Source organism: Drosophila montana, unplaced genomic scaffold (assembly GCF_035044405.1).
Source record: "Drosophila montana isolate Dmon_TW-CO22-7 unplaced genomic scaffold, ASM3504440v1 contig_402_1, whole genome shotgun sequence".
Lineage (NCBI taxonomy): Eukaryota > Metazoa > Arthropoda > Insecta > Diptera > Drosophilidae > Drosophila > Drosophila montana.
The window spans coordinates 156,916-169,827 of NW_026998739.1; the positions used below are offsets into that span (position 1 = coordinate 156,916).

Below are 12,912 nucleotides of genomic sequence, written 5' to 3' on the forward strand. Positions count from 1 at the left end.
ATGCAAAGGTAGACTCTGATGTAGAGCTACAAATACGTTACCTTTTACATCAGAGTCTACCTTTGTATCCGCATCTGGCTTAGTTCTTTTCTTCTCTCTTAACTCTAGAATGAGTCTAACCCAATTCTGTCAAAAAGAAACAACTTATCGCACAGCCCTCGCTTCAACTGTCACTAGCACATGCCATTTATCACAGACATAGTAAGCGCAGGACAAGCAATTCTCTCTCAGACTACCGTTGATGCATGCCACAGCCAGCCAAAAAAACGCGAAAAAAAAAAACGTAAAAAAAACTTGTGTTTTATGTCCCAATATCGGATGGCGGCATATTAAAAGTATAAAGTTGCTGCCATCAGTCGCAGAAATCGCATATGTCGAGGTTGCTGCTGCTGCTGCTTCTACTGTTGATTATGAGTTAAATTATATATTTGCGTGTCAGAGGAGCTTATAATATAGCACGAAAAGTATCTGAGTAACTGCGGCGTCACAAAAGGTGACTGACTATAAAAAAAAGAACAAGCAGAAGCCGCGACTCACATGCATGCTAAGAGCCAGAACGCAAATTGTTTTTGCCAAAAAAGAAAATCTGAAACCAAAGACATTTGTCACAAACACACACACACATGGACACACGCAAGTAAATAGAGGCACAACATGGCGTATGAGGAACATGCGATATCGCCTTACACTGCGCCAAACAATCAAAGTGAAATTAAGTTTGTATATTTAATGCTACTTATACGAGCCAGCGCCGCTTTACTTGCTATTTGCGAGCCTAGTCTGGCCTAGTCTGCGCCCCAAAAAGTAGGCAGCACAAAGCGAAATTAAAGCCATAGCAGAAGAAAAAAATAAAGAAAGAAAGTAAAGAACATTGAACAAAAGTTTTTCTTTTAGATTTTCACTGATTAATGAGAAAAGTTTTATTTAGTTCTCGGATAGGGAACACCCTTAGTATCGAACTGCGGCAGTTTTAATTACACACACACGCAGACAGCTACAGCTGCGGAGGGTTGGGGTGTGTGACGCTTAATTAGTTTGAGTCGCCATTGAAAACGCATTTCGCTTCGCTGCTCACAACTACAAAAAGCACACACAAAATGCAGGTGACATTAATTAATTGATTTTCCTTCTTTTTTTTTTATTTGCTCTTCTGCTAGTACTTTATGTGTAAAGCAGAACTTTAAAGCTGCATTCACTTTTTTAAATAAATATATATATATATTTTACGATCTGTTTGCGTTTTGCAGACACTTCCCGAGCTGGCGATAAATACGAGACCACATCAACCGTCAGCGGTTATACGAAATATATGAAGTTAAAAATTCGCGCCGTTGGACCAAATGATTTTGGCACCTATCGCTGCGTGGCAAAAAATTCGCTGGGCGAAACCGATGGCAACATTAAGCTCGACGGTGAGTGACATTGCGACACATTTATTTATTCCTTCTCTATGTTTTTTTTCTCTTTTATTTATGCTTTTTTGCCATTTATTTATTGCACTTGTGCAAAACTATAAAAAATAGCTTTATATATTTCATTTGTTGCGCATCAGTTTTATTGTCAAGCTTTTTTTTTTGTTAGTCTTCAAAGAGGCGACATTAATTTAAAGAGTTTCCTTTCTTTATTTAATAAAACTTGCCAAAGAAGCAGAAAAAATCTATTCATTCGCAAAATATATTAAACAAAACATAAGTTGTGAAACCAATTTTATATATTGTGTGAAAATATATATACTGCAGACGTTATTTATTATTCAAAGTTAAATTAACTCCGCCACGGTAAACATTAAAGGAGAAAATAATATTTTCTGATAAAGTTGTGCTAAAAAGATAATTTAATTAAAAATCATAACGAAATCTTAATTTCAAAATAATAGAACTTACCTCCTAGATTGGAAATAGTTCGGTGATAATAGTCGTCTTTATAAAGCGATTTAATAGTCTATTTGGTTTGGCTGCAAAATAAGTTTGATTATTTAATTATTGGTTTGATTTATTAAGTGTTTATATTGCTGTATTTTAACTGTTTAAAATTCTTTACGAAATTAATAATTTAATTTTAACATATGTAATTGATCATTTGGAAAATTTATTTCTTCCACATAATAAAAATTTAATTTTATTTCCCTTCCACAGAAATGCCCACACCCACAACTGCAATTATATCGGAGATGGCCATGTTAAATCGTAGCTATGGTATGTATTTCAATATTATAAATTATATATAGTTTTTAAAATATATTTTATTTCGAATCAATCAAAGGCTGCTCCAAGCTAACTTTGAAAAACTTTAATTTCATTTAAAATATCATTGAGCACAAACTCACTCACTCAACCTCGTCTAAATTGGTTTTGCATAATTTGTATTTATAACTTTATGCACCGCAAATCATCAGCATAAAAAGCACCAAACTTTGACCCCAAATTCACAGAATATTGTTAGCAATCATCAGTTAGGTTACAATTTCTTGTTTAGATGAACAGACTCTTGTATAACTCGTGGTTTTTCTCAATTATCAGAGAAAAAACCTTTAAGTGTTTTCTTTTCGAGCCGGCTCTATAAGAGTCTTGAACTCCTTACTGACCATAATCAACGCAAATAGCTGCAAATACTTACAAAAATGTTGTCAGACCGACTTGAAACTCTGGCGGTTAGCCAAAGTCCCTACACAGGCCATCAACTTAGCCCTTTCGCACATCAACCCCTTTACCCCCCGTCAACCCTCTCATCCCATTTGGCAGCTTGCATGCAATTTTCTGTGTCCATTTTGCTTCTTTTACCACATTTACTTTTGTTTGTTGTGTTTTTCATTTGTTGTTGTTGCTTCTCAGACGGCTATTAAATGCAAATAAATGCAAAAATTAAATAAAAATACTTGGAATACCATTACGTCCATATGTAAATTCGTTTTTATATGCGTTTTTCTTTTACTCTCTCCATTTTTTCTCCCCCTTAACCCAACCTGTTCAACTTTTTGGTTTTTTAAATATTTCTTTCATGTTGCCTGGAAAATATAAATAAAATGATAATAAACAAAACTCCAACCAACAACAACAAAACCGCCATTATTCATATACCTTGTACCGTGCCAAAAACACGTCCAACTCTCTCTCTCTCTCTTTCTATCTGTGTCTCCCTCTCTGTTGCTACGACTGATTCTTGCTGCATAAAATTATACAAAAAACCCAACTTAAACCAACTTCACATTGCAAAAGATGGCAAGAGACGTCATAGAAATAAATTTGAGTCGGCTAACGCTTTGCCTGATTACGGGGTTGAGGAGTGGCGTGACGGTGCTCAAGGTAAGTACCCGCTACGAGTAGTCTACCCCATGTACCCCTCCCCGTTAACCCAAACATACAAAAAACATCCTTTGTAGGCGCCCAGGTCCTGTATCTGTAGGTGCCTTTTTGATAGCCATCGCTGCACTTTTTCATCATTTGCACATAGTTCTTCTCTGCTCTGCCTCTGGCCTCCTCTTATCTTACATCTTGCTCTCTCCCATCGCTGTTGCATTTTCTTTTCATTCATCTTGTATATTTTTCATATTTCAAGTGCGTCGCCGTTGGCTTTTCCCGTGTTGCCAGTTGCCATAATGCAAAACTTATAATGGCAAAATTCGCACTGTGCATATTTCGCTTGGTGCTCGCTGCTCGCTGCTCGCCGCTCGCCGCTCTTTTGGCCTTTTGTTTGGCCATGGCCAAGTGTTTAGCGCCAACGTTAAAAATTAATTAAATTTCCTTGACGTTTGCGTCTCACAGCTTTCCGTTTTGCAGTTTTCATTTCGTGTTCAACTGCAAATAAGCAATGCACTTTATTGCCTCCTGCACCAAGAGGCGTCAACATCGCATCTTGGATTTATGAAGTGCCATAAGCATAAAGCGCACAACAAATAAGACGGCAATCAAAGAGGGCACAAAATGGCGGCGGTAGAAGCAGCCAAAGAAATAAGTAGTTAAGAGTTCTAATTGTGTTTTTGAATGGTTAAAACAGCTCCTCGACTTGTGTTTCTATTTGAAATCTTATAAGTTCGAACATTTTAGATCTATGTGTGCAAAAGTGCTTGCCCAGACTACTGACTGACCAACAGACTGACCGATGCATAGCCCGCAGAACCGTAAGATCTACGAAACCAAAATATTTACTGAATCTTATTTTGGGAAGTGGGAATAAACTGTGTTCAAAGTTTGTTTAAAAATTGTATAAACAACGCAAACACATAATTGTGCTTTTAAAGCGACAAGCGAGAAGTCACTAGCTTAAATTCGCCGGGAATTTTCAATTTTTATATATGTTAATTTAATGTGTAATTATTCACAAAGAAAAATTTGACGTATAGTTTTTTTTATATTATGTTTAAACAGTTAAAATAAATAAAAAAAAACAAGTATTTATTAAAATAATACGCTAGTCTCCTAGGTGCCTACTTACATACATCAAAAGTTTTAGTGATGCATAAAGGCAAATACTAAAATAGTTGAAAACGTTTTCATTTTATATATTTAAAATAATATTAATACTGATTCAAAATGGATGTGTAGCAGTAAAAGTAAAATTTGACGCCGGAATTATATTTGATTTTATACGATCAAAGGCCAGACCAAATATTAGTTACGCATTATATTTTGATTATATTTTGAATTATTGTACAGTTGGTATATTGACAGCAATTTGTAATATCTTTTACCAAATTTGGACCATAATCTAAATAATAGACCAGCAAATCAATTTCTCGCTAATAACAACGGCGTTTCAATTAAACTGCGGTAAAAGTGCGTATAAATCTGATAAAACAATATTCAGCTAAACGACTAAACGGTGTAGCACAATAAAAAAAATCAAAAAGGATTCCAACTGTGGGAATGCAGGAGCGGAATGTAGCCCGCATGGTTCACATCAAATCAACCACAAAAGCTAACCAACAAGTTGAGGGCAGGGCGGGAAGTGCGCGGGGTGGCAAAAAGCAACTAAGCCACAAAATGCAGCCACAAAACACAACCAAGCAACAATTTATTTTGTATTTTATTCCATTTTCATTTCGAATGCACGCCAGACATTCGAGGCGGGGCATTTGTAAATGCTTCACACCCAAAACATGTGTGTGTGTGTGTGTGTGTGTGTCTGTGGATGTGTGGATGTGTGTTGGTGTGTGCATGTTTCTCTTTTTGCCGTTCAAATAAATCTGTTGCAATAAAAACGCCATCAATCGCATAGCCCAAACAACAACAACAACAACAGGCAACAGCTTAAATGCTGATTGACACTGACATTGTGACGTTGTCAATACCAATATCCACGTCTGTCCAGCCGCAGGACACGCGCGTGTCCTGTGCAGCATTTTTCACGAAAATATGTCACAAATTAGTCGCAAAAAGAACTCACGGCAAATTAGCCATAACCAGCGTCTGGTTTTATTGCGGTTTTAGCCAATATTTTTCATCCTGCCTGGCTTCTGGGCACTTTTAATCCTTGGCACATAAAAACAACAACAGCAATATAAATAGCAATCACAATAGCAACAAATCGCTGGCTGACGAAAAATATTTGCCAACAAAAATGTTGATTGCATTTAAAATGCAATTATTTAAGGCACGCGTCCGTAAAATGCCGCTCAACCGACTGCACTAATGAACTGGATCTGAATTGTGCGGGCGGAACTGCAAAGGCAGAGGAGGGACAGCGGGCCTGCCAGGCCGTATCGGTTGTCCGGGCAAAGGCAATGTATAAGCAGTCGGCGGAGCTGGCAAACGCAGTCGTGCATCACAAGTGCCTCAATAAGGGAGCGAAAAGGGAAAGAAACTTATAAAACAAGAAAGAACAGTTTTGTACTTATTCGTACTCCCAGATGAATAAATACTCTTGCAGACATATGATTTACATTTTTCGCAAGAGAAATCTGAAACTGAAAACAACGGAAAATAGTTATTTAATTATAATTAGAATGGGAAAAAAGTAAATAGAATGATGAAGTCAATAATTGACGAATTCGATCTATAAATATGCATAAAATATACCATAATCCCCATATCTAAAATTTGTTGTCTTGACTGATTGGGGATCAGCGCACAGCCCAAGCCGTAAGAGCTAGGAATCGAAAATTACTGAAGTAATCCCTTGTGATAGAATATAAATGTTATAAATTTACACCTTCAGATGTGCAAAAAAAAAACACGAAAACGGTTGGTAAAAACTTTTTTGTTTAGCATCCGATCTCCTTCAAACTCATTTTCAAGGATCTTTATGCAGAGCTATCTGAGACACGCTTAACACTTTTCGTAAAATTCATCCTTATTGGGTAAAAAATTCGGATTAAGGGTTGAATGTGTGGAATGTCGGGTGTAAAATCATTTGCGGAGATCTTTAGAAAATTTATTTAAAAAAAATGCTGGGCAAAGTTTCAAGTTATGCTCAAACTTATATTCACATTTGTTCTATCTACACAAAAACTTAAGAAAAACGGTTGTCGTCTGCTACCCTAGCGACGATTAAATAGCCCTGCAAATACAACAGATTTGCACTATAGCATATCTATACGTATATAGTAGTCCAAAGCTGGTCTATAACCTTCATTGCTTCACAAAATTATAATTTTCCTCTGCAAGGGTAAAGAATGATTTTAATACATAAATATATATATATACATTTTAACCTGTACTGCACAGACTTAATTAACTTTATTGCTTTGACTTGGAACATTCTGTAGTTAGCTATTTTTTGTAGAAGTAAAAAGCTCTAGTAGACAAGTTGAGTTCCTATGTAGTTAATTTAGCAACAGTAAAAATGTAAGCACTTACCGGCAATAAATGCAGACCCTCGCAAAAAGATCTTAAAATATTGATTTTGTAAAAATATAAATTCATAAAAATAAATATTTTTTCCACCAAAAAAAAAGAAAAAAAAAAGAATAAATACAACAAAAATGCCACAAAATGCTTTTTTGATTGATTTGCGATTGACAGCTTTGACGGAGAGTTTTCAACGTTTTGTTTTGCCAACGTCGCAGCTTATAAATAAAATATCATATACATATATATGTGCGAGTGTATGCTATATAGGGTCATAGGCAGCATCGCTGAAGCTAATAAATCAGAACAAAGATGCGTGGCATAAAATTGGGGAATATTTATTGCCCTGAATTGGCATCGAATGAAATATGCCATCAAAAATGTCTGACTGTCGCTCTGACACCTTTTCAATGTGTTCTCAATCAAGCGTGAATGCGGGCATTCACAAAGACACCCCCACATCCCCACACACACATACACACACACGCACTATTGATATTTATGTCTTTCACATCAATCAAAGAGCAATACGAATTTCAGACTAAATTTTTCTTAGACCCTTAAACAAACAGCTCAAGGCAGAGCTAGGCTGGCGAATATGCGTGTGGGGGTGTGTGCCGTGTGTGTTTGTTTGTTTGTTTGTTTATTTGTTTGTCTACCCACTTGATGCTCTTGGAAATCGCTTAAATTTGGCCTATTTGAAGCGTTTAAAGCAACTTTATTTGGCCATTGGCGCATCTATCACTTTATATTTATGACTTTGACTGCAGTCAAACACAACAACAACTGCCCAAACTGGCCCTATAGCCAACAACAACAACAACAACAACAAGAACAACACCCACGACCCTCCGTACAACAAATACCACAGCAAACACCACAAAAGGCCAGCAGGAAAATCAACGCAATTCGCGCTTAAATACCACTTTGTTGTTATTTATGACGCCAGCTGATGAAAAGCCAAATGCCAAAAGATTAAAAGCAGATAAAATATATTTAATAGCCCTCATGTGTATGTTGTTTTACCAGCGAACACTATGAACTCCCTGGGTGTGTGAGTGTGTGAGGGCACAGTGGTGTGCATATAAAGAAATTGACAACAACAAATTTTTGAAATAATATTAAATAGAGCGAAAAGGAACTTCTGTATGGCCTAAGTAATGAGTAGCTAATAAATTATTATTATTACAATTAAAATGAAGTTTTAGAAGTATTCATGTACATGTTTTAGTACATTAACTGCAAGACACTTGTAGAATATTATTTATTAATCGAAGGGATATTCCTTACAGGTAACATAATAGCACAGGTTGTAGTTTCTTTCTTTCATAAATATTCTTGAAGATAAATACAGAAAAAAGAGTCAGTTGAAATTTCCTTGTAGACATATGCCTTTCGGTCTTGGAGAATATTAGAAGTCGTAAGGGTCAAGCTTAGTTAAGATATCTTGTAAAATAAAGTTTTTTATCAAATAACTTAATTTTCGACCGATGATACAGTTGTCCAACATTAACAAGATTTTGATAAGTAGGCAGCTAATATTAATAAATGCTGAGTTTAATTTTGATATTTTAGAAAACATAAATGTTGTTCATACAAGAACTTAACTTTTAACCGATTCCAAGTCATAGTTTCTAGTCTGCAAGTCTATCAAATTTGCAACTTTTGAACCGTACTTAAGCCACTGTGTCGACCATATATCAAACATTGACATGCGGTCAACAAAGTGCGTTCAATGACGTGCATAAAAACCAAAAGCAACTACAAAAACAACAACAATATGGGACACCCGAGTAGGAGGGGGTGGACAGCACTCAATCAACCAGAGACAGGGACAAACTCTGTCCAAGCTTGGGTACATTGACTGCCAGCCTTATAAAGACGCACAGAAGCACACAGCACGGTAAAATATTGTCGAGTAATCGCTGTCGAAACGCTCGTCGAATGCATTGACGATATAAAGACACACAATGACGTAGTAAAAAAAAATAAATGGCAGAGAGAGCGAATGGAAACTGGGGGAGAATACGTATAAAAATGTTAAGAGGGACTGTTGCAAGTAAAAGATGTCAACAAGCAGCACCGAAATGGAAGCCATTCGGGGAGCTTGCTTAAGTGAGCCCCATAAATAGAGCTGTTGACCAGAGGGAAAGGGTAGATGGGAAAGAGGAAAGGGTTGATTGTGGTCAGTTGTCAAGCAGTTGCCCAGTTATTATAAATTATAAAGCTTTGAAATTGTTTAATCTTATAAGATATAAATCGGATACATATTAACCTTTTACCAAGGCTAAGATATATTTGAAATATCCTTAAAGCGAAATATCCATACTAAGCTCATATTTTCTATCTATATAATTCAATATTTTATTTTAAATAATTACAAGTCTTAAGACAGCTTACATTTTATACATATTTTTTCAATCTAGATTAATTTTATTAAGATTTAAATAAGCTGCCTTAAACTTTAATTTTAACTTTAAATACTTTAAAAGTCATAATGAAAAATCGAATTATTAATACCAATTTTATTATTATTCATATTTTAGTTTAAATGAAATAACAATTCGTTTTGAATACTAAATTTTTAATTTCTATTTGAATTAAAAATTAACCACAAATATATTACAAAATTCATTTAATTATAATTATTTAAATAACTTATTGTTTTATTTTTATTTTATTATTATTTTATAATTTGAATGGAAAAAACCAGAGGTATATAAATATAAATATATCCAATCATTTAATTGAAAAAGTAAACGAATATTTTACCATAATAAATTTATTGACCATAATCAGATTTATGGACTTAATAAAATTGTGAAACATATTTTAAATTAATAAAATTTAAATTAAAATTTATATTAATTGCATTATTATCAGCTTAATTAATTTCCCTTAAGGGCTATTCCATGAAATATTTCGTTATACATTTACCAAGCTACAGCTACAGCACTAAGATAATTAAATCCCACTGCCAATTTTGAGGTTTGGCTGTTAGCCTGGCAAACATCAATTGGCCCGAACCGAATCAATAAGTTAACAAGCAATACTCATATAACCGGTCAGGCGCCACGAACTATTAAATGCATAGCACACACCCTGCAGCAATTTTCCTTTATCACCGACACCCCAGCTCCCCCTTCCCCCTTCATATCACCCCTCCTCCAGCCCGTTGATGTATCCGTTTATCCAATGCCATTTTAGCTTTGGTAACGCGCAAAATAAATGAAAATATAAACCCGACTAACCAAAAACTGATTACTACAAGAGCTCATATATACGCACACACTTTCTTCTCTCTCTTCTTTTCTTTTTCTTGTTTTCGATTTGCAGGCAACCATGCTGGCAACACTGGCGATAACAATCAAACGCCCGTGCGTAATCCGCCCGGGGCATTTCACAATTCTGCAGGCTCACTGGCACAGCATAATCTACTTGGTAAAATAATGCGCGGCATTAAAACGCAATCATTTGGGATTTTCAAACGTTTATCGAGTTATTTGCCAGCGGCGCTGCTAACGTCGCTGCCAGCGACGCGGTGGCGTATGAGTAATATGAAAAACCAGGCCCACACCCAGCCACTAGATGGCGCTGTCAGCGCGCAGTCAAACATAAACAGCAGCATCTGCCAAAGGACAAACAGCGGCGGCGGCAGCACCACCAACAACAAGAACAGCAACAAAAACAGCAACAAGAACAGCAATCGATGGGCGTGGCAGCGTGAGCTGCGCATATTTCACATTGCTCATACGCCGCGTGTGACGCAATGCCATTGGCCAATGCTCATTTGCATAGTAATATTGGCAGGCAGTTATGTTGTTGCCACGGATCCTGTGCCAAAATTGTTGTTGCCGCTGCCGTTGCCGTTGATGTTGGTGTTGCTGCATTTTATCGGCAGCCGCATCGCATTTTCTATTAGTGCGGCGCATAGGCAACATTTAATGTTAACATTTTGGGCTGTTGGTAATAAGGTTGCCGCATTGTTGCCGCAAATTTATACAACAACAGGAGCAGCAACAATAACAACAACAATGGGGCTAACAGCAACCAAGCCAAACACATTTGCTGTGCTTTGCCAGCGCCAGTATTCAAGATGAAATCAAATAATTGCAAAAAACTCATTTAGGGCACAACAACAACAGCAACAAAAACAACAAGAACAACTTCAACAAAAAGCAGCGCACCAAGAGCGTGAAAAATAGAATCAAACTTAGACAAGTAAGCAACAGAATAAAGTTGTGCAAGGCAGCACAAAAAAATACTCATAGAGACACCCTCATACTCATATACCCTATATACTTGAACTACATGCGTATATATGTATGTCGTATATAGTATATAAATATATATCCATGTATAGCTATAATGTTTATACTGGCGCGCGTAAAATGAATATCATGTTAAATGGCACTCGCTCTGAGCGACTGTTGATTAAATGAATAGTCAGCAAAACAGCAATTGGCATTACGAGTATTTCTCTTGGCTTTTAATTGCCAACCAGCACTTGATGGCTGAAAAACACCACTTCGATATTAAGTTTTCCTTCTTCATCTTCAGTTTCGAAGTGCATTGGCATTTTGATAAAGCTAATTGACTACTTAACAGCTGTTTCACTATTCTATGCAAATGGAATTTAATAAAATAGCGTATACATATTTGATAAAAAATCATTAAATAAGTCAGTTAAAATTTCTTATGGCTTGACGGTTGAAATTAACATCTTATTTTTATTTTTAATTATTCATATTTCTACTTAAACTAACACTTTTATCGAATTAACTACCCTTTCAAAGTTTTAAAAGAATTTGTCAAACGCAACGTTAAATTTAACAAATAAATAGTGCAGGTAGATTCAATGCTGTTGGCAAACATTTTATCATTATTATTATTTACCTTTAAATTTCCAAATTGTAATACCATTTCGCTTTGCTATGTGACATAATTTACATATTGATTTCAAAATGTTTTTATCATTAGTTGTTCCTCTTGAATGCGTTCCGAATGCGAACTGCCAAAAGCCAATTGCTGTTGAAATATTATCAAAATTAAAGTGGAAATGTTTGTTTGCTCGGCATGCAATTAATTTTCAAATCAATTCAAATATGCGCGAACTGGAAATGTTTATACACAAATAAATTTATGAAATATGCACAAAAGCAGTAAAAGGACAAACAAACACAAAAGTGAATCCCTCTAAATGAGAGACACAACTGGTGGTTCAGCATGTAAAGTTCAAACAAAAGCTATGCCTATTAAATGAACATAAATTAATTATATTAAACAATATAAATTCATAGCAATAAGAAAAACACTGTTAATCAAATTTGCATTTAGATGAGCGTATTTACAAACACACACACGTACATAGCGAATTTACATAGTAAATTTAGCGAAAATAAAAACAAAAAAACAAAAATGGAAAAAAGCAAAAAAGGTAAAGACACACAATATGCAGAAAATATACATATATGTTTAACTTAGTCATATATTAGCTAGTGATACGGATTACTTAAACAAAAAATCATTGTTTATGAGCTAATTGGAAGGTAAGCAAATTGTTTGATAATAAGCTTACCTTATTAAAGGTAAGGTCAAAGTATTTTTATTAATTTGTTTACAGTTTTTATTTAATTTTTGTTGTTTGTCGAAAAAAGCGGAATATAAACTTTTTTGTCTTTCTATTAAAACATGTAAATAATAAAATTATAAAAATTGTATTACTTCCTCTGCGCTGTAAATAGAAGAGCAAATATTTCAAATAAATTAATCATTGTTTAGCATTTAAGTATTCTTTAAAGAAAATCTAATAACCAAATATAAAACTTTAGGCTATGCTTTCAAACTGTGTAAATATAATTAGGTATTAAATAATGACAGTTAAATAAATGTTGAAATGTTGAAACAAATTAAATATATATATAAACTATTTAAAGCTAATTAAGTAGACAGTAAATATCCAATCAGCATTTAGTACTTATATAAACCTAAAACTAACTAATGAATTGCTGTTGAATTATAGTATACAAAATATATATGTATATGAATTATATGTATGTATGTTAAGCGTACATAGAACGAATAAAGAAGCTCAGATAAATGTATGTCTAGTATCTGCGTACATATG

At 34.9% G+C, this 12,912-nt stretch overlaps 1 protein-coding gene across 7 annotated transcripts in view; it reads left to right on the forward strand.

Annotated features, from left to right (window-relative positions):
• Nucleotides 1-11,152, forward strand: part of DIP-kappa (Dpr-interacting protein kappa) — a 135,811-nt gene extending 124,659 nt beyond the window's left edge. For 5 of the 7 annotated variants that reach the window (XM_064697370.1, XM_064697369.1, XM_064697374.1 and 2 more), the window contains 4 exons: nucleotides 1,248-1,412; nucleotides 2,136-2,195; nucleotides 3,216-3,302; nucleotides 10,122-11,152. In XM_064697370.1, coding sequence (XP_064553440.1) covers nucleotides 1,248-1,412; nucleotides 2,136-2,195; nucleotides 3,216-3,302; nucleotides 10,122-10,885 — 1,076 coding nt within the window. In that variant the 3' untranslated portion in view covers nucleotides 10,886-11,152. Of the gene's footprint in view, nucleotides 1-1,247; nucleotides 1,413-2,135; nucleotides 2,196-3,215; nucleotides 3,303-3,555; nucleotides 3,664-10,121 lie in introns of those variants that run through there. The other 2 variants (XM_064697372.1, XM_064697376.1) reach the window with 2 other exon arrangements.
• Nucleotides 11,153-12,912: the final 1,760 nt, after the last annotated feature.